Genomic DNA, 27,025 nt, shown 5'->3' with positions numbered 1-27,025 from the left:
AGAAAGGAAATTGTTATTTATTTTGATACACAAGGAAAGGGAAAAATAACTGAACGGGATGGGTGAGAAAAGAAAATTCTTCCAATTTCAAAACATATGCAGGGGCTCACAACCTTCAACTGAAAATACACATCCCTGTCAGAAAGGGACAGACCCATCTCCCTGGGCATGGCAGCCGGCAGTTCGGGCTGCCATGGCGGAGGGAGGAGATGGGAGGAACCTGCAGGGAGAGGAGCACCACCCCGGCATCCTCGCAAAGACATCAGCCCTTTCGCTCGCGAAGGGCTACGTGTGCGGCAGACAGCAGGTCTGACACCGTGCAGCGTCAGGAAGGGCTTGCCTTAGGTCTGCGCTTTGCTCTCCTGCACTGCACACGCATAGTCTTCTCCCCTGGTGCTTTCCTCACCTCCACAGAGTGAAAATGCACACATTTATCTTGCAAATAAAACTTTGCTTTCTCAAGAAACCTCTAACACGCTTGGTCCACATTTCCACGCTGGGGGGGGGGAATGCGATCTTATTTTTTCTCTTGGACCTATCATCTGATCCTTACCATCCACTCCTCCGGGACACAAGGAAGACCTTTCTCCATCAGTAAAGGGGTGGGCAGCCATCCGCGGGGCTCCGCAGTAGGACCCCCTTCTGCCAAGGCCGTGGTGCCCCCGGCATTTGGCAAGGCTGCTCTCTCCCCGGGTGCTGAGGCTGCAGGGGCCCCACTTTGGCCTGACCCCCCCCCCCCCCCAACAGGAGTCCCAGAGCCCAGCACTCCTGCAGAAGGTGCTGAGCCCCACAGGAGACTGCGGCGCTGGCCTAGTACCAGTCCTCAGCCTGGAGGAGTCGGATTAACCAATGCTTTGGACTTGTTTTCGGCTATTATGGTCAATAAATTAAAGGTATTTATTTAAGAAAGTGCCTATCCTGCCAATCTTTCCCCATGAGCTCTATTTTGAACACACCCTATAATTACTGATATTACCCTGGCAAATTTTCCCCATGAAGTTTTCTCCACTAAGAGCCATGACCGTACTTGTCTGCCTCTCCACATTATAATTATCACCAGGCAATATTTATAACTATACTATTATTATTTATGATATTTTATGCCCTACAAAAACCTATACGACATATGCTCAAACTTCAGCATCTGAGACATTCAGACTTCAGCTGGGACATTGCCTTCAATTTCTGTACTTGTTCTTCTTACATTTGCACTAATAGGTTAGTTGGAGTATTTATTGTAAATACAGGAGTCCTGTCAGTGTGAAACCTGCAGGACTTGGATTAGACTCCAGCTCAACGTACCTAAGCCTCCCATTGTGATCTCTCTCATTCTTTTTATTCCCCAGTTGGTGCACATTTCAGGACTTCTGATAGTTCAGGCTAGAACTGTGTATCATAGATTCTTGCTGAGGCGAGATAATTAACTAAAGGAGTGCTTAATTATTCCAGATGGACAATGGAGCGCAGCACATTTATGCCTCATGCAAAACATAAATAAACAGAACAGAATGAACAACACATGTTTGCCAATCATGGTCTAGACTTGAAATTTGGCACTGCAATACTTACAAACAAATGTAAATGTTTTATTCTCACACTTCAAAAAAAATTAAAACTCTGTCTTGTAAGCACCTTTAGTTTTAATTATTTAAGATCAATACTAATCTAAATGCCTCTGTCCCTAACATGCATCTCCTCTCCAGGGTCATAGACCTTTCTTATTATGAAATCACTGGCTTTCTCCACAAATATTACTGTTAACCAGTTTCCTCAGTATCATATGCATAAGGGCTATAAACTAATGAGCAGATCTAGGTTATGTAGAAAAAGTGTAGAAAGGAAACAATGTTGAACGTCACATTTACATTAACTTCTCACAGTTCAAATGGCAATTTATCCACAACATAGTATGAATCATGCAGTAAAAAAAGGGAGGAATCTCCAGTTTCTTTGATTTATTTGTCATATGGTCGACTGATGTCAGTATCAGTGGCTTTAAAAAAAAAAAGTTTAAACATCCAAAAGAAAGGAAGAGAGAAAGGAGGAAAAGGTCTAGCTTTCCACAAAATCCATTTCCTTTACAACGATGAGCTCAAACCAAACCAAACCAAAGGCTGCTGACGAGCAGGGTCTTCTGTTCCTTCCATGCTTGTCTCGTGGTCTGGTGCAAGCTGGGAATCAAGGGTATGGGACTGGTGGGTGCATTTTGTTTATATATATATATATATGTATGTATGTAGGTAGGTATTAATATATAGATACATACATACACATATATGCACACAGATACAGTCTTCCTAAAAATGCTCTTTGCAGTCCAGAGGCAGCAGGAGTCACTGTGAAGGAAGAGCTGGGCAACATATGGCTGTAGAGTCTGCACTGGAAAAAGTCACTGGCTAAATATACGCCGGCTGTTTGTTTTCTTTTATTTTCATGAGGCGAAATACGAGCTCTGCATAGAGTACAGCCTGTCAATGGGGTTTCCTACTCTAGCCTGCATGGAGTTAACTTCGGAAGAGGCAAGAAAACAGTCGCTCAAGCTAGTTAAAGAGGTATCACTGTCGATATCATGAAAAATGGAGTCGTTTCCTGCAAATGAAACGTATATGTTAAGCTGGATTCTGTGTAGCTGGAGGAGGACACAGTACACACGGATGCTCATATGTTGTGCGCTGCAGCAAAAGGGAATGCTCCTGGTTTTGTTTTTACACGTTAACATAATTTCGCTCTAAGGGTCTGACCTACAAAGAGGAAGGCTAGCAACCAATTGACAGAGTTCAGCTGGCAGCAGTGCCACTCAAATCTGCCAGGATTTAATTTATACTTCAGTCAGCAGCACAAAAGAGAGTCTTGGCTGACAACAGGAGCAAATGGTGCTGGGGAGGAGAGGGTCCCTGGCTCTCCGTGAGCTGGGATCCGGCATTTGTGGGGGCACTGGGGCCGCTGAGGAAAGTGGGACCAGACATTGAGTGCCCGTGACAGGGAAAAGTGGTCTGAGAGCCATAATCAGTAACGGTCTTCCTTTACACACAAGGTAAAAGACAGATCTACGAATGCGACGGGACCCAGGAGAAGACCCAGCTTCCCTGGCCTCAAGTTGTAAATACACTTTCACTTCAGAAAACTCCACTCTTTTGGAGCTGGTTTGGAACAGCACCTTTTATTTCCCTTAGCAACCAAGATTTCAGCTTACTTCAACTCCTAAGGTACCAGAAAGAGCTCTAGCTCAAGTCCTGTGAGCACTAAGAAAGTGTTAGTCCGGCTCTTTTTCCTCATGCACTCATTTGAAATGGCTTTGTGCTATCTCCTGTACTTGTTTTGGAGCACAGAACCTGCCTCTCAAGGAGTTTTGCTTAGAAAGCCAAGTAAATTGTTAGCAACAAAATCACAAGCCTCCTAATGCTCACTGGCACTTCAGATGTCCTCAGCTCCTTACAGGATTTACCAAAATGCCTGGTGTGTACCATGGACTTGTCTCAGTGGGAAAAGTAATAACACAGACCCAAAGCAGATTTCTTGTTGGCCTGTGCATGCCGTGCTCATGAAAGTGATATGCACGTGGACCTCTACAATGAAGCACTCCTGGTCAGCAGAAACGAATCTGACGTAACAGGCCCTTGTGGGCTACAGCAAGGCCAATAATCACAGTCTGAGAAGTCCTCTTAAGTTTTATTTAAATGCCACACTGCAATTGTCCAGAATCAATTATTAGGCATTTAATGCTTGTGATGTGTTTGGTGTACCTATCCACTTGATGGTGTGTGGTCAGGAAATCATGAAAGCAAATCATCATCTTGATTTTGGGCAGAGAATAAAATTACGCAGGAGAATTGTCCTGTGGTGACACATCTCTCGGTAGCTCAAGAACTGTTCTTTAACAAATCCATGCATCCAATCTGAGGGATCTTACAGGGGTGGTTATTCATTTTGGAATGAATAGATTACTTCTCTTTATTGAAGGCACTTTTTTTCCCAAAGCTTCTAAGAAAAAGGAAAAACTTGTGAGGGAGCTACAATTTGGTACTATTTATTTTTCAATGTCTTGGATAGTGGTTTAAAAAAGTGGAGCTGGAGAGGTGATGTTGCCTGGTTTATCATTTATCAGAATTATACTGTGAAATATTTCTGAAGAGTGTCCAGAGCCTGGGAGGAGCTCTCTTCTACCCCCTTATGTGTACATGAAAATATACAGACAAAACCGACTAGTACAAATTCCCTGGTACAAATCCCAGAAAAAAACATTATAAAAGCAAGTAACTCTACTGAACCTGTGGTGTGTGAACCAGCATAGGAACCCTGCTATTTCTGATGCGGCAGAATGATGCATGCCTTACCATAAGGGTTCATGTGGTCGCCTGGCATTTGTGGAGGGGTAAGACCCTGCTGAAATGGGTCTGTGCCATAACTGCTTTGATCCATTGCTACAATCTGCTGCTGTGGTGGTGCAAGTGGTGTGTAAGATGTCATCATCCCTTCCATTCGGTTGGACATTACTTCTGCAAAGCAAACAGGAGGGCACAGTCACTGCTTAGGAACAAAGAGGCAGCAGACAGTAGCATCAGTGGCAATACTGAACCTGAGCACAGAGTGAGCGCAGCTAGGTGTGTCCTGTCAATCAGAGGAGCCTTCCAAATTTTGCCTAAGTACATCCCTGAGCAGTAACTTGAACAACTTGTAGTTTCTGACAATATCATTTCTGGAGCTCCTGGGTGCTGGACCGTGTCTTCCCAAAGCCCATCCTGTATGTGACGTTGCCCTATTATTCTCTAACTTCTATTGGTACTAGTTTTTCTGGCTCTGCATAAAGAGGAGGATTTGAGGCTGCAAGGCCTTGGGAGTTGGAGAACCTCAAGAGCATCCACTGAGCAGAAGGGCAAGCTCTGGTGCCTCTGCACAGATCCTGCCCCAGGGTGCACCCAGCTGCCAGGGCACAGGAGGGGCTCCCTGTGCCTTGGCTGTGGCAGCAATGCCGATGCCCTTGCAAGGACTCTGCAGATGCCCAGCTGAGCATGGTCCCCCTTTCTTCAGGAGAAAACGAACTAGAGGATCTACCTAGAGCGAGCCTCCTGGAGACTTCCTCCAGTGAAAGCTCCTCGCTACTGCACATTTCTTCTAGAAAGGCGGTAACAGCTTCTGTGTCAGCACCTCCAGGGTCTGGCCCCATGGGAGAGCTCTGGGGTAACCTGGGGTGGGCACTCAGGCACAGCACCTCTGTGTGTTTCCACTGACGATAGCACACATTATCCACAGACTTGTGCATGCCCTGTATGGCTGTACTTCAGACATTATGTGGGAATGGCACTTCAAGAAACCTTGCAGATTCTTTTCCCCTTGCTTTGCCTTCATCACAAATCCCCTACCTTGCCCTAGTCGCTGTGAGTTTTGTTGCTCCTGCTGCTGCTGATGCCTTCGTGCTAGTTTTTTCATCTGAATAAAAGAGGAAGAACAGAACAATGTCACAGCTCTGAATACAACAATTTTGTTTCCTTACAAAACTCTCTGCAAACATCGAATCAATTAATACAGAACATTTATATTCACGCACACGCCACTGTGGGTTCAGTTTCATTTCTAAGCTTAAACATTTCAAATTCCATTTCATGCATGCAAAATTTACTCCCAACTTCATGCTGCTTTGAGCACACGAACTTAAATGTCTGTGTTTGAAAGTTGCCTTTCTTGTATGGACGTAGACAGCAGTGCATGCAAAATACGTACAGTTCAGTCCCTGGGACCTCTGGTATGTACTACATCTAGGGGGAGGGGGAAATCTGTGTTGGAGGACAATTTGTGTTTTACTTTTGAGAACTTGACAAACAACCTACCTTTGCTCTTTGGTTTTGAAACCAGACCTGGACAACTCGCACACTGAGTCCTGTTTCAGCTGCCAGTGTTTCTCTGACCTACAGGAGGGAATGTTTAATGATGTAATTTTAAAATATTTTTTAAAAAAACTAATCAGTTATGTTAGGAGGAATATGCCTGTACTTACAATAAAAACTGCATGTATAGAATTACTTTTTAAAATTCCTCTTATTTTTGCATAGTTTGTTCAAGTTCTGCCCTTCATGTCGCTACCAGTTTCATAAGTACTGAACAAATAGTCTGAGCTATGTAAAATAACACTAAGTCATTTCATGATTTTTATTTTACCCATAAAACAGTTCTGTGCAAAAAGATATAAATTTGGCTGTGAACAATTTTCATATTCTTGAGGTACAATTTCATACTTTAAAATGGCAAAAAGGCACATTGCACTTTCCCAAAAGACATACTTTGTACGTCAGCAGGAGAATGTAACTTTTTGCAAAAATGACAGTTTTCAGAATGCAACTCCATTTTTTTCCAGTCAAACTTAAGAGGAAACAGTTACCTGGGTTGCTTTTCACAAAGATTTGATTTTCACCAGCTTCACCAGTGAAGCAATATGTTATACCTTTCCCTAGCAGCTATAAACAAGATCAACAGCAAGGTTAAGTTTCATAAAAAAGCAAGACTGGAAGGACAAGTAGTGTGACCAGTGCTGAGCACCCATCTCACTGGACAGTGACTCCCTCTGCGGTGGGAAGGAGAAGGGCAAAAGCCACTTGTTTACCTGGGCTCTGATAGTCAAGGCCTACTTCATGTTTGTAAGACCCAAATATTGTTGTTCAGCAGGAATCAGGCACGGAGCTGCTCTGCATACCGTGGGTGAATATCCAGAAATAACGATGAGCTGGTTGGTCCTAAGCTGCTGATGGCTCCAGGCTGAGATGGTATCTGGGTAAGCATCGCCATGCGCTGGCCTGGTCTCTGTGTTCACTCCAAGGCGCCTGCTGCTGTACCGGGAAGGGGCAGGGGGCTATCTGACCCTGTCACCCCCCGTGGCCTGCTGTCAGAGCTGACTTCAGGTCCCCGATGAAGCACCTACCTTCCTACAGGGCTTGGAAGACACTTCAAAGGATGCTTTGAATGCTCGTCTCTGCTGCGTAGTAAGTATTGTCCTTGGTCGTTTAGGTCTTCTTGGGTCCTTTCCATCATCGCTTCCTTTTCCTTGGGTTACTTGTCCTTTGGTGGGCTTAACGTCTCCATCTTCATCATCGCTTTTAACTGGTAAAAAATAAACAGGATATAAAACTGTACTTGTTCCACCAAGATAACAGGGTGTTTGAGAACTGCTCTTCAGCTGCCAAACTGGTCAACCGGTTCAACTATTACCCCATGTTTATCTGAATACCTAAAGCAACTGCGGGCAGGAAGAGACTATCTTAGATTCGCATGCACTGCCTAAATCAAATGCCACAAAAGCATAAAAGTGTGTTTAATTTTTAATTGAGGGCATGGGACTGATGAAGGGATGGAAGTTCAGAATATGGTTCAATACTTCCAGGAATCAGGCACAAAGAGACTTTGTGCCCTTCTGGCTTCGTTTGGTCCCCTATGTGCTCACCTGCTGCAACCACACCAACTGATACACAGCTTTCCCTTCACGGCAGAGCCGCTTCTTCTCCCAAAGCATTAGTTGCAGAGAGGTGCTACTGCCCACACCGCTATGGCAGCAAAACAGTGTAAATGCAAATATCACAAAAATACCTCAAAGTCTGTTTAGCTAAATATAGTGTAGATTTCAGTTATTGTTCTGAATATTTTGAAGCTCTAGAGATAATATAAACTTTGCCATCTCATTTCTGTATCCCACAGAAAATAGCAGCATTCTTTCCTTGTGTATTACCATGTGTCTATATGTGCATGCACGAATTTTTCTTTCTTGGTAAATACATACAATATGTACATGCTCGTGTAGACCAAACAGATTATTTGTGTTTTCTATAGTTAAATTCTGAATAGTCGTACAATCTATTACGTGTGTTACTATATTGTACTGGGAAATCTCAATCGCAGTGGCAAAGGATGAAGTACAAATTTTGTTGTGAAAAACAGCTTTTCAACTCAGCATATTTTATTTCACCAGACTACTGATTATTCTTCCAGAAAACTTTAATGTACTATTACAGGGACTTCAACATGAAAAAACACACTGCAATTTTTATATACTCAAAGATTACATTTGGGGAATTAACAAGTTAGACTTTAATTCATTTTAGGGTCTGATTATTATACACCTAGCAATCTAATCACCTTTTACTTTAATAAGCATCTTTTGCCTAATGATTAAAGAGAAGTTCAGTCATTTTAATAACCATGACATTATTAACTTTCCAGCATGCCTTTTCTAAGGAAAGGTTTGTGAGGATTAATATTGCTCACTGGAGAGTTACTTCCGTGTCCAGTGGATAAATATTTGATTGGAGAAGGACACATTCTCAGCCAGGGCTATGTGAAATCATTTGCTCTCACACAGGCATCTGGGAGAGCTGTGTTTTCAATGTATTAGACAATGGGAGACAAAACATCCCATTTAATTTGTCAACTTGTTTTTCAGGTTTGGGTTTGGCTAACAGAGAATAATGAGGAAAAAAAAGCATCTCCAGGAGTAAGAAACTACGCCTTGTGCCAAGGGGAAATAAAATTGAAACCAAGGTTGTTTTGTGCCACTGTGGTAGCTTACTGTTGATCACAAAATAGAAAATCTGGTCCTGAAGGGGAGCCCACCCGTGCCCAAAGCAGATCTCAAACACAGCCGGCTGGCTGGCAAACAGCAGCCACCAGTGCCGGCGCAGTAAGGAAGGCAGGGGAGGAGGATCCCCATGCCCATCGCTGCAGCATGGGGACAGCCCTGCACACGCAGCTTTTCAAAGGGGGTTTGTCTGGGCACAGACAGGCGGACAGCAGGATGCTGAAGTCGGCAATGAGAATGACATGCTGAAGGGCAAGTAGGGAACTCACATGCCTCAGGCAAATTCACAAAGAGCCCAAACCCTGTGACATGAGATTTACAGAGCAGAGCACTCAAGGTCCTGCAAATACAGTACGGCAGTAAATAACATGCTGCTCCAAGAAAGGCCCCAGTCCTGCACGTCCTGCCGAGTCAGCAGTGACCTTTGTCTTGCAGCATTCCTGACATGAAAATATAAATTTCAGCAATGTGGAGAATATGGCTCTCAGATTAGAGATTAAGGATAATTACTGCTCCTAGCTAAATTGGAATAATGCATTTTCCCATAAACCAGAAGCAAATATTCATGTCATTTGTACGCTTAATGGAACGGTAATTGTTGATTTTCTTAGACTTTTTCCTGGGAAACGAGTGCACAATTATGATGGCTGGCAGCAATTCGTGTACACGTTGTCTCTAGTCTTGGGATCAGCCAGGGCACACCGGCAGCAGGAGGTTTCCAGTGTCCTTGAGTGTATACAGCACAGGAAGGAGGCATCCCGTCTCTCCTGGAACTCCCTGTGAGCCTGAAAGCCAGTCCTCACTGTGACCACCACTAGATGCCCTGGGTTTTGTACTGGAGAACCCAAATCTAATGTGTGAACTATTTGTCCTGTTCAGTACTGCGTTCCCAGCCCTGGAGAGACAGCCTCACTTTGCATGCCTCACTTCTGTACTATATGCAGCATATAAACCATAGTGCAGCTATCCTTAGGTCAATACGTAGATGATCTCCTAGGCTGACACGTGGATGGAGCTCAGACACAAAACCAGCAGGTAGACAACAGAGATGATCAGAAACTAGAGCCTTAGTAGCACAGAAGAGACATACTGCCAGGGAGAAGTCGGGATGGAAGTCAGGATAGCCAAGCATTGTATCTGGCTTGAAAGCACCCAGAGACAGACTCCCCTAAACTCCTCTTTCAAGTTATTGCTTTTTCTTTTCCTTTTTGTGTGAGCCCCCTTGCCTGCCTTGACAGGAATGGATACGCAGGCAGCCTCGCCAAGCGGGCAGCTGCCCTGGCTTCCTGCACTGTACATGCTATTGCTGCAGCACAAACCCGCTTCTTGGTCCAGATTCTCCTCAGTACTTCTGTGTTGTACTTGTAGTTTTTCTTATAGTTACCATTTGTGATTGGCAGAGAGAATACTCTCAAAAATCATATTACCACTTTGCCCGTTTTCCTAGATCAGTACTGAAAGTGTATGCACAGAAGATGCCCTGAAAAATATGTTAAGTGGATGGAAGAATGCCTGTGGAAAACGGCACACTTTGAATGAGGCCTCAAGTAACTGAAGTCAGTCTGTTTCCCATTTTCTGATCTTACAGAAAAATACTTTGACAAAAACAAAAAGTTTTCGTCCTTTTTCGTTTTGTCCTTTACGAAGTGGCAAGTTAAGGAAGGGAGTCAAGGTAGGGAGAACAGACTGCAAGTAGGGAATTTTTTTTTAGCCATGCCTGCTAATTTGCATGGGTGACGTGCATATAGATAAAGTAGATGTGAAAATGGATATACCTTCTATAAGAAAGCTCTACAAACCCTTGCGGCTTTTCCAGTCGGAGCAGGTGTGGGAAAAGCTCACCTGAGTCTGAGTCGTCTGGGCTGACCGAGCTCAACAAGTCTTTCTCTTTTTCATAGTCACTTTTGCAGAGCAACTGCCCTTCCTTAAGAACAAATTCGTCCCCTTTCCTCAGCTGTCGTTCACAAACGCAGCAGCAGAAGCAGCTTAAGTGGTAAACACACTCCAGGGCTCTCATCACGAATTCTGTTGGGGCGATCTTTTCCATGCAGCCACTGCACTTAGCAGCAAACAGCCTGTAAGAAAGAGAGGCAGTAAAGCCAAAGGGAATGTCAGATCATACACTGTGTGAATTTAAATACAGCAAATTCTTTAATTTAACTACAGATCAGCTTGGCTGACGCTTTTGCACACTGCGAGACTTGCATCCTTAGTCTTGGAAACATCACAGGCATGCAATTTATTCAAATCTCAATCCCTTTGGTCTAGAGATTCCCAAATCACCTTTGCTGGATAAAAAATACTAAGATTTGTCCTTATCTCACTGTTTTGTTCCTCTTCAAAATGAGAAACAAAAAGGAGCTCTCAGAGTTTGCATAACTTGTTCAAAACCAAATTTATTTTAATTCACCATTTAGAGGAAGGGCCAATTCACGCTTTGTTTTATACAGGCACTCTGGTTTCAGCACTTAAACCCTATTCTGAATAGATTTCATTAGTTTCCATTTTTGGTACTGTCTGTCTCTGAGGAGGCTGATAAATGAACACAGAAACAAGCATGAAAACTTAGAGCTATTGCTGGGGAGAAGACAACGCGCACACACACGCAATCGCACACATGCAATTGATAGAGAGAGGAGTGAAATAACATGGCTTTTCTTTGGATGTTGAGCTATTCCAGAACAACCTGTCTCTGAAGGGAGTACTGTGCATTTTAAATGGTGTGAAACATCCTTTGGCAGAGATAGACAGTGATACAATCTGCTAAATTACCACTATAATCACAGGCTCTAGAATATACACTGTATTCCAGACTAGTTCTTATTAAACCTTTATAAACCCCCTCTTTCATCCATCATTAATTTTCTAAGATAAAGTTAGAACGATTTAGATTAATTTTATTTTGCTTTTCTAATGGCAACTGGGAATCTCCCTAAGTGAGCTTTTAGAAAGAGAGCTGCTTCAAATAAAGATGAATAGCTAAGTTACATCCCTGTGTCACACAGTGGGCTTGGTGATTTGAAATTCAGTGTCTTTTATGACAATACATCAAAGTGCAAGGTGCATTAACATTTACATTTCGGCAATGAAAATTAACACAACTGCACCCATGTGTCCACAGGGAAAAAAAGGAGATTCTGCCTTTTTAGGATGAGGTACCCTGATTTTTTATTTTTTTTTTTCACCCCCCAAAATTACCATCTTTTATAAAAAAAAGGTGATTAACTTCAATTTTAGAGGCACAGGCTGTGGTAGTTACTGATTCCTCCAAAGCGTCCATTTTGTCTCAGCTGAGAAGTACAGCAAAATGGCAGTCACTAGCTCCTCAGCAAACTGATGGAGTCGCAGAATGGGCAGGAGGGAAAAGAACATGTAAATGCATTTGCATACGGCATCCAAAGAAAGGCTGAGTGCCCAGGAACTTGTGGGTTTTCCCCATCTGTATCTTTCGATCTAACAGAAGAGATCTACATTATTAACCTTGCTGGCTTGGTGCGTACCTCTGCACGACCACAGCCACAAGGTAACGGCTGTGCATCGTACAAGCCATGCAAGGTGGGCCGAGTGGCTCTCTTTTGGGTACGTAACGAATTAAATCTATTAAGGGGAAACTGATGCCACGCAGGACCCACGGGCAGTGCTAGTAAACAGGCCATCTTATTCCATACAGCCTATCGGGTTTGTCTGCAAGGTTTTTCTTACAATGCTTTAGCTAGCAAATTCCTAAGCAGGAAATATTTTTATCTAAACGCAATAACGTATCTGAAAGGATTAAAACGCAAAGGGAAAAAAACGAGCAAACAGCTTTCACGCACTTAAAAAAGTTCTGTAACTGCTTAAACATATTTGACTCAGCTTAATTAGGCTCGTCTCTTTTGCCTGAAGAATGCTGTGATGATGGAGCGCACTTCAAGACTCCGAAGATGAGCAGGTCTGGTGCGAAGGCATCCGGCTCCCCTGACCGGCATCGGCCCACTCCTGCCACCGCGACAGGTAACCTGCGCACGCTTCGGCAAACCTCGGGCCGAGGCTGTGGGGAGGGACCGGACGGCACGGCCCCGACGTGCGCTGCCCGCTCCGGGGGCTGCGGCGGCTACGGCCCGGCCGGGAGAAGCGGCCGCCGCGGCTGCCGATCCCGCAGCCTCCGGCTGCCTGGCTTCGCCCGCCCTTCGCACCGGGGCTGCCGCTCCGAGAAACCCCCAAGAAGAACCTTCAGGAAGCGACGGCGGCAGGGCGGCCTCTCCGACCGCCTGCGCCAGGCCGCGGGGACGCTAAAAGCCCCGCGCCGCGGCCGCGCTCTCCCGACGGGACCGCCGCGCCGCCGGCTCTCCTCCCGGACGGCCCCCGGCGGCGGCGCTCGGCCGCGGGGCTCCCGCAGCCGCCGAGGGCGGGAGGGCCCCGCTCCTTCCCCGCCGGGGCGGGAGCCGGCGGCCGCGGCCCGCGCTGCGGGTCCCGCTCAACGCGGCCGGCGGGGCAGAAGGGACCGGGCGGGCAGGCAGCGGGTTCCCACCTGCCCTCCCCAGCGGGCAGAGAACGGGGCGGGGGGGGGACCTTCCCGGGGAGGCGGAGGTGGCGGAGGTGGGGGGGGCAGCTGCCGCGGGGAGCCGGTGCGGGGCCCGAAGGCGGCGGGCCCGGCGCTGCGGTGAGGGGCGCAGCGCCCGGGGCGAGGCTGTGCCGCCTCCCGCATCCTTCCAGGCAAACCACGAAATATGCCACCGTCCAGGGAAGGCGGACAGCCAGATGGGACACGGTTTACAGATAATTTTAAGTAGGAAAGCATACACACACGCCCCCCCCCGCTAACTGGGACATAAAAATAATCTCCTTTCCTCTTAGCTTTGTGCTATGGAGTATGATGGTGACCTGAGTAGCACCTTCACTGTCATACTGCTTTACTGTTTGTTGGTTTTGGGTTTTTTTCTTTTTCTTCCAATAAAAGATGTCTAACACATAAATAGAAAATATTTTGTGTTACTTGTTGGCAGTTGACTATTGCCAGAAAGGTGGTGCTTTCACAGCAATGTTTCCGAAGGCAGCCTTTTAGTTGTAACAGATTACATTGTCGTCGACGTAGTGCTAACTCATTCAAATTAACATTAAATTGGCCTGACAATACTGCATGGACTCCATACCTTTCATTTGTCTGTTGTCAAGGTACAAAAATTCCATGCTCTGCACTTGGGTACTCTCTGCATTATAACATGCACTCACACAAATACGCACACGCATACTGCACCGTGTTGGATTTAATTCTGAGATTATAAAATCTTGTTAAATCTATCTTATAAAGTGTTTATAGGTATTTTTTCAGCTTCCAGAGAGTAACCCAAGGTTATGCACTTTTTTTGCACAAGGCAATCTCACAACAGGAAACTAATCTTGACAAATGACCAGACTTTGATATCTGTGATCTAAAACACTGCTCATTAGACTGTTCATTTTATAAACGAATGGTAATAAACCTGTTGAGAAGTGTAGGATAGCAGGAATACTTTACAGATCACCCCTTTACAGGTTTCAATCAAAGCCATAAATTTGAAGGGGAGCATGCAGATATTCTGTGCTGAGACAAAGACTCTGTCCCACACCAACCACATTTAAAGAAATATTTCTTTTGCTTTCTATACATTTTACAAATAATTTGCATAACTCTGACTTTTTACCCCCATGGCTGATTATCTCCAGCTCTCTTAAGTTAATGTCAAACCTCAAAATCCTTGGACTTGTTAAAGTATGTGGAGAGTGGAAATCAAATGCCTTTATTAGAAGCCCCAGGAAATCTCCGACTCCTAAGCACAACGAAAACATTCCAAAGAAAATTGTTCAAAGAGGACAAAGGAGAACAGCAGAACAAGAAAACCTTGTTTTGAATCAACGATTGCAAGAGTTTTATAAATAAATTCTGTTGCCTGGACAATTTTGAAAGACAACTCAATAGGTTTAGGAGTTTTTAAGTGTGTTTGCCTCTACGCCTGAAACACTTGGGGGATTCAGCTGAGCTAAAGCTTGGAACAATGGCCTGTCTGTCCATCGGAGTATCTGTAATAATCGCTGCGAAGCAACTTTACAGTACTAGATGGTCAAAAAATCTTCACCAGCCAAAACTGGGTGAACCTAACAAATTAATTTTGCATATATATTAGGGACAATGAAAACACTAAGACATGTGGTCCTGTCTTTAAACAGTAGATGAAAATGTTCACCAGCGGAAGAGGCCATAAAGATTTTATTTGTTAGGATATCCCTGTGAAGTCAGGCTGAATCAGTAATCCTTAGAAACAACCACAGTTACATGATCCATTGTGCCTTCCTGCATGGGCACAACCATCTGGTGTTTAATACGTACTACTGATTTATTATCTCTCGCGTAGTTATCTTGCAGTAAGTTTGACCCTGCTATGCTCCTGAGAATCACGGTTCTGCTGTTTACTCTTCTGATGTTCTGACAACCCACCCTTTACCTTTCCATTGCTCACCCAGGTCCTTCATTTCCTCCTGTCTGTGGGCAAATAGATTTTAATTGTTTTATTATAACTAATTTAATCTGTGCTGAGAGATCTCCATGTGCAGTGCAAAATTTGCTGTTCATATTAAGTGTGGTTCAAGAGGTTTGTTATACAGGACAGAGGTATAAAAATAGACTAATTCAGTCAGGTTGTTTATTTACTGGACCTCTACCGTGAAGCAGTAAATAGGAAGTTATTAAGCCGTGTTTGATATATGCAAGAGGACAGATGCTGCTGTCTACCTATCAGAGACGTTAAATCATTTTCCTTTCTGTGTTATTCTGACATTATGTGTTGCAAGAAGCCACAGCAGATACCTGGCTTTTCTTTATTTAATAAATATGCAGAGATGGTGGTCACAAGCTTTTGTAAATATTGTAGGTATAGTCTAGCTCTGACACTTTTCTTTCTGATAATAGCCTGTATATGACAACCCTATCGTGCCTATATAGCCAGCTGGGAGTTTGCTTGGCACTCGTATAGTACAAAATATGTTACTGCTGAAGTAAAATATATTACGCTTTTCACACAACTGAGTTTTATTAAGAGAAGAAATTAAATTACTAATGAATGACATCTGTTACTTGTTCTTTGGAAGAAATTTTGATACTTCCGTCTTTTTAGATGACATAGAATAGGGAAAACACTATACATGTTTTGGGGTTTTTTTCCAGCATAGGACTTGAACATTTTTTGTAGCATCTTACAGCTCATGGGTGCTTATAAAAAAGAAAAACTGTTGCTTGGTTACACTGAATTCTGAACATTCAAAACATCTCAAATGCACTAAAGCAAAACAGAAATATTATAATTTTATGATTTGAAAAAAAAAAGAAACCCTAAAAAAAGAAACAATCCATTTAAAATATTTTCCCTGCAGAAAAAATAATTACATAGTTTATTAAAGCCAATTTCATAGCTGAAACTTCAGTAAAAGAAAGATAATTCCCTTTTACCGAGTAGTAATAAAACATGCGCAAAAATTAAAAGTTTCTAGAAAAAAAAAAAAGTAGTATTTAGAGAGAAACTAAAACAAAGAAACCTTTTTCTTCTTATTATTAACCCTCTATCTACAGGTGCTGTAGCAAGAACACCAACTACTGGTGAAAGCTTATGTTTAAAACTGCGTTTCACAACATGGATTTGGATTCACAGATTAAAATGTAGCATACCTTACTACTGAGTTACCTTTTCTTCCTGTGAACATTTTACCTGCATTTTCATGAGAAGTGCTGTACTGCCATGCAAAGGCAACCTAATGGATAAAATAACGATAGAGGCCACATGTTATCCCATGCTAAGTGAAATCTTGCTCTGAAGCTCGTGGGAGTTGGACCATGGACATTGTCAGATGCCACAAGCTGATGTAACCGCTCTGTCCACCAAAGACCGACCCACCAAACAAGCTCACATAACTGCTCTGTCCACCAAACATGGGCCCCAGGCAGCATCACAGGATGGCCATATCGAGACGATAGCTTGTGTCACAACCATATCCACAAAAATACTACCCCTCCTTTGATTTCCTTCCTTTCCGTTTGCCTCAATGGGAGCAGGATTTGGTTCAGTTTTAGACTCTGCTTCCCATTAGTGGCAGGGACGGCAGGTCTGCGTGTACCTCTGTGCCACATAGCAGTCCCAAACAGACCACCATCATTGGCCTCTACCGCAACAGCATGACAACTGCCAAAAAGTCTTCTGCCCTCTGTTCATTTTCTCTCTTCACGTAGCTTCAACAAAGGAAAAAAGTCATCTGCGGCCAGCAGGCTGACATCCCCTCTTGAGCAGAGTTCAGGACACTGCAGGATCCCCGCAGCCGCTCCACCCACAAGGGCCGGTCCATGGGGACCTTCGTGCAGACCAGACGCTCCCAGCTCCCTCCCAACACACCAAGACAGGTCTCGGCTGCCGCCTGCTCTGATGGCACGGGTGTTTGGCAGGGGAATGGACTGGGACAGCCACCCCCTCACGTGGTGACAGGTGACTGCTCGTCACCTTCTGGAGGCCCTCAGGCCACCAGGCACCCGGTACCCAACCCCAGCTCCTGCAGCTGAGGCATCTCAAAATCCCTTCAGTGGGTCAGCGCAGCATTCGCTGACGATGCCAAAGCTCTGTGCGCTGCTGGTTCCAGGGTCGGGACCATGATGCTGAGACAACTGGAAAAGACCCAATGAATGGATTCACTAAAATGCAAAAAGACGCAGAGAATTCAAAGCTGCCATCCTAATGTAACTTGCTCAAGTGGGGCCCAAATGACCTAAAAAGTTACATCTTCCTTAACTATGAAGTAAAACACAAAATGCAAAGTGGAGAGGAGTTTCTCACTTCAAGCAGAATGTATTCTTCTTTTTGCTTAATTTTCATCCCCTAATTGACCACTTTGTTCAACTGTCTTCCATCACTGCCACGCAGTTCTATTTTATAGCATTTTTCCTTACAACACTTTGATGGAAAAATTTATGAAGAATCGAATTATTGCTGTTAGAAGGGAATTAAAACAATTTTTCATTTACAAAGTCACTGATATTGCTCTACTGTGCTCCACCTTTGGGAATCCAATTGCTCTTCTCAGCTACTCCCATTCCTCTTTATAGCACGGCAATTGCACTGTACAGATTATGGCTGCAATTTTCTCCTAATCTGTTCTGTAGAATAGAAACTGTTATAAAAGTTAAGGGCGCCAATTGAATTGATAAAGCCAGGGCTGCAATTAAGAAGCCTAATGGATTAACAAAATATGATGATTTTGTTAGCATTATATTTTTAGGCAGTGTAAACATTTGGGAAATAATGTAATTTTTGTCTAGGAGTTTAAAAAAGGCTAAACAGGCTTCTGCTGTTGTGCTTTCTGTATTGCTTCAAATTATACTGAAGTGCTATAAAAGCATAGTACATGTTGGCGAGTTTGTAGTTCTGCTGCAACTCTGCTGAGCTAGATCATTAGCGAAAACCAACGTTTTTTTCATTTTTCTTCCTTTGGATTTTTATTCAGTTATTTACACATATTAAACTAAATCCATCTTTATTTCCTACCTGTACAACCTCACTGATTTCCAGTGGGCAAAACGGCTCGCATTCTGCATGGAGAGGGGGTCTTATTTCATAACCCAGCTCCGTGTGAGGACCGCCTGTCTCCAGTGTGCTGAATATTCACTAGTCTGATGAGATGTCTTATCCTTCTTGTTCAGTAAGTGGCATACTGAATTTACAGTTGCCTTTGAATTTACATCCCCAACAACACAAGGAAATTCTTCTAATATAATTTTTATATGAAAATTCACCCTAAAGGCCCTATAAGCAGGGAAATTGTACTGTTGGTGATTCACTGCCCCGGCCTTCACTTTTACAGAAAAAAATAATCGTGTGTCAAAGCAATTCAAATGTAATTTCTAAGTTATTTCTTGGCTGGCAAGAATGACTTAGGGAAAGAATTTACACGGGGCCTTTCCTCTCAACTAAGAACATTAAGAGGAAGAAACGTTATTTGCCAGTATAAAACAAAATAACTTCCTGTGCCTGCTGCACTGATGCTGTACAAGAGCTTGTGCCCAAACCCATCAGCACAGCCAATTTAGCAACTGATTTGCAAGGGAAAGATACCTTAGTCCTGTGGTGTTAATGTCTTTACAGTGGGGGGTCTATTGCCAGCTTCTCCAAACTCATCAACACAATCTATTATTAATACCCAGAAAGGCTTTATAGTATCTTTATAGCACAAGGCAATGAAAGCTCTGTGGTGTAATCTGTTATCTATATTGCAAAAACATGTGAAATAAAACAAAACATAGACACTTCATAAACAAAATGTTTCATCTGTTACATCTCTCTGCCTCTCCTATATATAAAGCAGTAGGGTGCAGGAAAAGCATTCAGAGAGATTTGCTGTTAGATGTGGAACTGGCTTCTTTTTAAATTTTATTTGTAATGTGACAAACTTTAAACTGAATGAAAATTTCTGCTTCTTTCACCAAGATGAAAATGTTCAGACCTTTGCAAAATTAGGCTGCATTTGATTTGTGGAGCAAAGGGTTTTAGGAGCAAAATACAGCATCTAAAAATCCTCAAGGTAAGCTCTGTACAACAGAGCAATGAGCTGGTCAACACAACGTAAGGACGCAACAGCAGCGGGGTGAGGAGGGAAGCACAGTCTCTGCTCCTGCAGAGGCCGAGCGCGGCGCCCAGGCAGAGGCAGGACCAGGTACTTATGTCAGGGGCATTGCCATGGTAAGAGCTGAAGAATTTGTCTCCAGTAAGCAGCGGCGAAACCAAGTGCCCACTGGCATTTTCCTAGAGGCAGTTATTTCTTTGGAAAGCATTCAGGAACAGAATTTCGGCAGAGCTGGATCTTTTCTTCTGTTATTGATCTACATGTCAATATTTTATATGAAAAGCCCAGATTTACCCTACACTTCGTCCCTAGGAAGACACAATTAGAAATACCATTTACGGCAAATAAGTCAACACACAGTTTAAAACCTAAGATTTTGTTTTGAATAAACAGATTCTGGCAAAGGTGGAACTGAGAAGGGGGTATGGAGAAAGTTTTGTGTATTTGGTGCATATATGTTTGCAATACAGTAAGAACCAAAAAAGTCCTCAACACAGGCCTGTGTCTTATTTCCCAGATGCCCTTTTATTTTCTTTGCCTGTTGAAAATAAATTGTTCTTTTGTAGTGTTTCTCTTTTCAGTCCAACTGTCAGCTATTATTTTTCTATTTCCTCTTTTTGTCACTTTGCATTATTTTTGGTGCTGTAATTCCCATTTGTTCCCACTCCTATCTTCCTGTCTCCCATTGTTCCATTTTTTAATCCCCAGTTTTACTCTTCTTCGGCTCTTTTTTGGCCCATTCTCAGTAGGGTTTGAGAGAATACCCAGGCGTGACTCCCTGCTATAGCAACCACACCTCCCCAGGAAAGCCACAACAATCTCTTCGGGAGGAGGAAAGTCTTTCACAAGCTGGCAGCAAAAGCAAATCCTTCTTCAAGGAACAAGAAGGATTAGCAGAGAGCAGTGGGCTGCAGACTTAACCCTACCCCTCATTTCTTTAGAGCACCAGTCACTCAGAACCCTGCTGTGATGTACAATTAAACAGAACCCCAAAAAATCCTGAATGACACAAGAGCCGGATTGTGTAAAGGTTTAATTCCACTTTAATACCTTTCCAAGTTCAGAACTCAAAGATAGCAATTTAACCCAAGAATCCCCATCTGAGCATGAAAAGTTGCTGCTTGTCTTAGAAAAGTCGCTGCTATATTCTGCTCTAAATCATGTTCTATTAGCCTGGCCTTTCATTGATGAATTCCCCCCCACCCCCCCCAATCATCTCACATAGTTTTTCTTTACTGTCCTTTCACAAACTTTGTTCTTCTGAGAAGACAGAATAGTCTTACCAGAGGCACAGAGCTTTGGGAAAAACTCTGTAAAAAGGACTACTGAAAAAGGAAAAGGAACACGAAAAAGACCAAAACCCAAACCCCAAAACTAAAGGTGTGTCCTGCAACGTCTAGGAATGATAATTTATTCTTGTAATGTGGAATCACTCTTATTAACATCATGTCAATTACTTATTATTAATATTATGATGGAAAGTAAATAGCTCTCTTAATACAGGCTTTTTTGAAGACTCCAAACATCTGATTCATCTTTTTTACATTAATGAACAGACATCTGATTCATCTTTAAGTTAATGAACAGACTAGCCTAGTTATTCTAGTATGGACAACTACTATAGCTGCCCTATAAACTGAATTTTTAGATCAACACAGAACTACCAAAATCTCTAGCTTCTATAAGACCAAATACAGTTGATAGAGTCCTAAAGACTTAGCTATCAGCATCTGTGTTTGTATTCAGGCTTTGGTAAACTAGACTCTCTAAATCCATACATAAAGATTTATCAATAAGCAAGGCTCTATAGCATGTCCAGACCCTCCTTTTGCCTGGAACATTAGCACAGGGTTTAAGTTATTCCAGCAGTTAAACATATATCACACAGGACACTTCCACATGTGTGAAAATGAAATCCCATTAGACACCAACAACATTATTAAGCATGCAAAGAGGATTATTCCCTTAAGCTCACAAGGCTGAAAGGTTTGTCTAAACATTTTATTAACTTTTTCAGAATTTTTTTTTAATTAAATGAAAACTTGTAAGTAGGTCAAAGCTGGAAAATACTACTTAACTTTTAGTTATGTGTATATATATTATACACACACATGCGCATACAGAGAGAAAAAATAGAGATGCCTGTTAGAGAGAAAGTGTACAAAATCCCCCCCCCCCCCCCCATATCAGTACAGCATTCCTTTCTTTTAGTGAGAAAATTTGTACAGCTTGGAATTGTTCTATAAAAGCACAGAAATATCCCATGGTATTCCTGAGGGCGCCGTAAACGTTTCCAAAAATTAGGTGCTTTGTTGAATATCTGGCTGAAAAAAACTCCTGCTCTGAATGTACTGTCCTTTCTACAAAGTTGACAAAGCACCTTTTTTTTTTTTAACAGAACATTTGCTGAAATAGAATGAAGTTTGCTCACCAGTAATTCTGAGGTTAAGATCATCTGCTAAAGATAAATAAAGGAGAAACTGTGTCAGGTTTTGCTTCAAGTAAGTGAAATGAAGAACTCCTTTGACACCATCAGGAACAGGATTGGGTCCTCATTCACAGGTAAGATGACTTTAAAAATGCTTAGCTCCATTGAGAGGTCAGTCAAACTGACCTAAATCTATTTTCTGCTACTCCCTCACAGAACCCCCAGCTTTGACATTAAAGTGTTGTTAGCAGTGTCTCACTTGGCCGTTGGAAGGAAAACGATTCCTTTTTTGGATCTCACATCAATACGTCACAATTCACAAAACAGTTTACACTGGAAATTTGTGAACGCCATAGGCGACACTGCAGCGCGCTTGTACAACCTACCTGCTGGTCGTGATGGACACATCAGATGGTCACGTAAGGGGCATGGCTGATCTGCGCATTTCTCTCGTTCTCATTTCACTGACAATAGGCATTAAAATATTTAAGATTTGCTTCTAGCACTGCACCAAGCAGGCAGGAAATGTAGAAGCTTTGGTGTACAAGTTAATGAAATATGGTTGGGTGAACATAAGCTCTTCATTTAGACAGTAACAGTTACTGCTGCAGTTTCTTTGTACCCGCTTTATGAAAGTCATAAACTCTCCAAAGAAAAGCATGAGCTATTTTACCCTGATGGTCTTTGACTCCCTCTCACTACCTGCTGGCGCAGTTAGAAAGCATGAACTGCCTTTGAACAGATTAGGACCAAGTTAAAGTGTGACAACATCTTAAGCTTTCTCCACATGTTGCCAATGATTTCCAACTAAAGATGTTACCCTCATCACTTCTGCCACAATGATAAGAATCTATAGCCCACTCACTTGAGGAGATAAAAGCGGTTTAGCTGGAAGTATAAAGTACTCTGACTTGCTAAGCTGAGCGGCTGGCTGTCCCAACCTAGCTGAATTTTTCCTCTACAAAGCACAAAATCCTTATCATTAGGGACTTAAGCTGCTTTTTATTTTGAGACAAAAAGAATACTGTTTATTGGCATCCAACTCAAACCAGCTGTAAACAGTTGCTTTGATGAAGAAGCAGCTACAACTTCAGTATGCCCGAAGGCACATACCCATTGAGTGTCAATCATTAAAGGAAGAATGTAAGGTGTATACAGGGTCAAAAGAAGGCCAAGGGACATTTAAGACCTCGGGGATCCTGGATAGCCCGGTTTGCCTTTAGAACCAAAGGAGGATTTTAAGCTATTCTGCTGCATGACCTTTATCTCAAGAGGCAGCTCTGTGGCTAGGCTCAGCCCTGAGTTTACCCACAAGAACAGTAGGCTTGCACAGTTAGGCTTTTCTCCCCAACGTGACTGTGGAAGCAACATGGTGAGCTTTGATTTGACAGGGCCTAAATGGCTCCAGAATGCTGTACCTCATGACAAACTCAGGATCCACACAGACTTTTGACAGCAGAAATCCTGCTGGTTTCTCTACAGATATTTTGAGTCACAGATGTGCAGGGCACTCTAAGTAATTTTAATTCTTGTATCGAGCCTTCTCGTAACTTCTTTCTTTCATCAAGAATCACTTTACTGGCTGCAACAACTGTTTAAGAGATGCCCCACCAACCATTTTGGTGTGAGAAGTATAAAATTGTTATAAAGATAAAATGGCAGGAAGATCAAAATTTAATTAAAAATAAGTTTGAGAACCAACAGCAATAGCTCTGTCATGAAACACATCCCTACAGTTATAAATCCTCTTGTAAGCAGACACATACCAGCAAAAAGCCCAAACCTCAGGATAAGAGTCTCAAGAGCGCCTAGGCAATTCACAGATTCTGTTTGGAAAATAGTTGCTCTTAGATGTGGACTTGGAAGGGGTTTACAGTCATCGGAAGAAAGCAAAATAGTCCCATTTTTGTCATACAGTTCACTCTGAAAGTGCTAGGTCTTCTCTGTTTCCTGGAGTGGGCTAGCCCAGTTACTACTGTCATCAGAGTTAGATTAGGTCTCAAGCAAATAAATGCACATATTGTGTGGGTTTCTTACATATCCTTGCTTGTTCACCTTATGCTTTAATGTCTTTATTTGGACAGTAGTACCTACTAAACACTTTCCAAAAACAGAGAAATTATGCAAATCCTGGCCCCAGATATGTAAACTGAAGAGAGAAATGGTCGTGGTTTGAGAGGTGAAGTGGCTCAGTTGTTGATGGGCCCTTGATTTCTCAGTTGCAAAGTTCAACACAAGTGGGGAAAAAAAAGCCTACTTCTTACAGATTCCCCATAATGAAGTTCACACTGTCTCCATTCACACCCTTCCCTGATACAGACAATTAAAAAGGCTAATTGAGGGGGCAGTAAAGAGGTATCCTGCTGCCTGACACGGAGGCTAGCTTTGGGCATTGGCATGGCCTCCTTCACCCCCTGCACATGGAGCGAGCCCTGGGGATGGAGGCTCCTGCAGGACCCCCCTTGGGGCTGCAGCAGCTGAGGTGGCTGCTGCCTCGGGGCATCCTGGCAGCCGTGCCCTGCGGATTGCCATCCCCCAGAGGGACAGCAATGCTTATCTGATGCACAGCCACCTCCCTGGCCGCACATATTAACACAACCTCACAGCAGTAGCACTCGCTCAAAAAATGCTGGTCTGAAACATGCAGCAACACAGAGTGGAAATGCATTCACTGCTCCCCAGGACTCAGGGTACTGGCACTCCCCAGTGACAGCCAGCGCCCAGGGAAGGGACGCAGCACACGCAGCCCCACCGCTGGCTTCCAGGTAGCCCGGGGTGAGCCTCACACGCCTTGTGTCACCGTCTAGGAGTCAGCTGGGTGAATCTCCACCAGCTGATCAGTACACTGTGCATGGAATTAAATACTGAAGCCAAACCTGAGGCCCCCTTCATGGAAAACTCCCTCTTACGCTCCCAAAGGACCCTTTTATAACATTTAAGTAGAAAGAGACAGTTCTCTGCCACCCCATCCCCAGTCCAATGTGAAACTCTCTGTAAACACGTCACGTTTCAGGCTCAACCTCCTCAGCAAGGCACCGTGTATGAGAAGCACATCCCATTCCAGCAGGGAAAAAAAAGAATTGAAGAAATGTGCAGGTGTGGCTGAGGAAGGGCGTAAGATAGCATCACTGACAGCAGTGACACCTGGGGAGGGATCTGCAGAGTACGGACAGCCCTGGGGGTTGGTCTCCTGCAGGATTCCAAACCTGGGGAAACTCTGGAGCAGGGACAAATCCAGCAACCTCAGCTCCGCACTCTTGGCACCGTGGCGGGGCATAGCTGGGACAGACAGCGCTTCGGGCAGTTGGTGCCTCACTTCTGCACCCCTGCAACGGTATCCAAGTCCCCCGATATGGCTCAATTTGGCAACCCTGCCTGTCTTGTGTGGCTGCCTGCAGCCTCCCAGTGCTCATGCAACTCCTCCCTGCAGGAGCTTCATAAACATTTGCAGCCTGCACAGTTGTAAGAGACCCAGCCCATGGCCCACACCTGCACACACGCCAGTCTCACGGCCAAGACTTGGCTCCCATATCCAAGAAATACAGAGGCACTAGGCCAGTCCTAAGCCCCAACACCGGTCTCCTGTGGGTGGAAGGAAAGCAGCATGCCTGTTCTGTGGCGTGCTGGAGAGAACAGGCTTTCTAAAGACCAGGCACATGGATGCAGATATTCCCTAATCATGGAAGCAAAGACACGCGGGGGAAGCTTGGCCACCCGTGCCTACAGCTTCGTGCTGCAGCCAGGCTGAAACGGACCCTTCCAGAGGTTAAATGCCGGCTGCTCTGGGCAGCCGATGAGGGTGGGCTGGCATCAGCTGCTGGCCCTCCAGCCACTTTTCCTCCTCATCGGACGCTCTGCCTGGTGGATGCTGACATCTGGCAGGTGGTCCAGGCTTCCTCCCACTCCCCATCCCTGGCACAGCAAGAGAGCTTCCCAAAGTGAGCAGCAGTACAAAGGTTTCAGCACTGAACGGCAGTGCTGGTCATTGGGTCGCAGCGTTTATGCTCCTTTAGAAGAATGGAGCGACTATTTCAGTGTGAATTCAAATACTAAGTTAACTTAGCTACTAGGTGGGCCAGGCTAACCAGATCTCATTCATGCCACACAAGCTGGAATAGCTACATATTTTATAGGAAAGTGTTATTTCTATAGAAGGCCCTGATGCCACCAGAGACGTGGCTTCTCCAGGCACAGGCTCAGCACCTCCTCCTCCTCCCATGGCTGGGAAGAAACACACCAGTTTTACCAGTTCCTCTGGCAGATACAGGGCACATCTCCCTGCCCACATCCTCACAGATACCACAGATACCCTTGTTTTGGGGATTCAGTTCAAAATTCCTGCCCAGGCTTGGAGCTCTCTCTGGGGCTCTTGCCAACCTCACAGCCCCTCTCTGCTCATACCTGTACCCACAGCACCATCCTCCCACTGCCCACTCACATGGCCAAACCGGGAGACAGGCTTCCCTGCTGCTGCTCGCCCCCCCTTTCACAGATCGCATCCGCAGAAACATCTCTAGCCCTTGCTGCGCTGGTGCCTGCCTGGCGTTCAGCTTCTGAACGTCCATTTGATGCAGCCACTCTCCTCCCAGGTACACCTCACACTGCTGGAATTGCATGTATTATTTTGGGTTTGCATGACAGGCAAAAGACAGTAGAAAGTTTGTGGTGCTGTTAGTTTATACAACATTACATACATAGTAGAGAAAAATAAGTCTTCGCAATTTATTCTGTTAAGAAATTTTCCTGCATAAAACCTCATGAAATCTTTTTTAACAGAGACAGTAGTTCATCTTTATTGTCATGTTGATATCTTTATAAACTTACTCTTGTGATCTATAGGAAAAGCAAACCAGACAGCTCTGTATTTATGGGCATATTTAAAAAGCCTCTTATATTTAACAACTGCATTTAGCTGCGTTAACTGCAAGTTGCAGTAATAAAGGCTCTGCACACTTCGATGCTAAATTAAAAAAAGTTCTGCTGTTCAATAATACATAGATGCTGTTTTTTTCATTACTCTTTAATATCATTTCCATTTAGTTTATAAATAATTGTAGCTAGCTAATGAAACGAAATAAAACCTGCCTCCAACCCATTCCCTAGAGCAAACTAAACTCCTCTTTTTAAAGCTTCTTAATCACCGCCCAGTTCTTACAAAATTAGCATAGTAATGGGCTTTAAATTGAGCCTCTTTGTTTTTTAATTAAGCTCCCAGCAGGTAAAAATAAAACAGATTATTGAAGAATATGCCAACACTAATAGCCTGAAACTCTTTTGACAATTAAAAAGATCCCATGTTAACCCTTTTGAGGAATCCTGCATGCTAATTAGTCACTCTGAGGCCCAAATCCATCAATATTCCATCTAGACACCTTGTAAAGTTGAGATGGCGAAGCCGATCTGCGTCAATACCCGCTACCATTTCT

The 27,025-nt window shown here is 43.8% G+C and overlaps 1 protein-coding gene across 2 annotated transcripts in view; it reads right to left on the bottom strand.

Annotated features, from left to right (window-relative positions):
• Window positions 1-517: 517 nt before the first annotated feature.
• Window positions 518-27,025, bottom strand: part of LMX1B (LIM homeobox transcription factor 1 beta) — a 105,603-nt gene continuing 79,095 nt past the window's right edge. The window contains exons 3-8 of one of the 2 annotated variants that reach the window (XM_049833217.1): window positions 10,400-10,632; window positions 6,911-7,089; window positions 5,826-5,903; window positions 5,361-5,427; window positions 4,335-4,496; window positions 518-2,171 (exon numbers count right to left, since the gene is read on the bottom strand). In XM_049833217.1, coding sequence (XP_049689174.1) covers window positions 2,053-2,171; window positions 4,335-4,496; window positions 5,361-5,427; window positions 5,826-5,903; window positions 6,911-7,089; window positions 10,400-10,632 — 838 coding nt within the window. In that variant the 3' untranslated portion in view covers window positions 518-2,052. Of the gene's footprint in view, window positions 2,590-4,334; window positions 4,497-5,360; window positions 5,428-5,825; window positions 5,904-6,910; window positions 7,090-10,399; window positions 10,633-27,025 lie in introns of both variants that reach the window. The other variant, XM_049833216.1, reaches the window with a different exon arrangement.

Source organism: Accipiter gentilis, chromosome 29, assembly GCF_929443795.1.
Source record: "Accipiter gentilis chromosome 29, bAccGen1.1, whole genome shotgun sequence".
NCBI classification, from domain to species: Eukaryota; Metazoa; Chordata; class Aves; order Accipitriformes; family Accipitridae; genus Astur; species Astur gentilis.
Note: the sequence above shows the minus strand (reverse complement) of the source record. Positions and strands in the feature narration are given on the sequence as shown.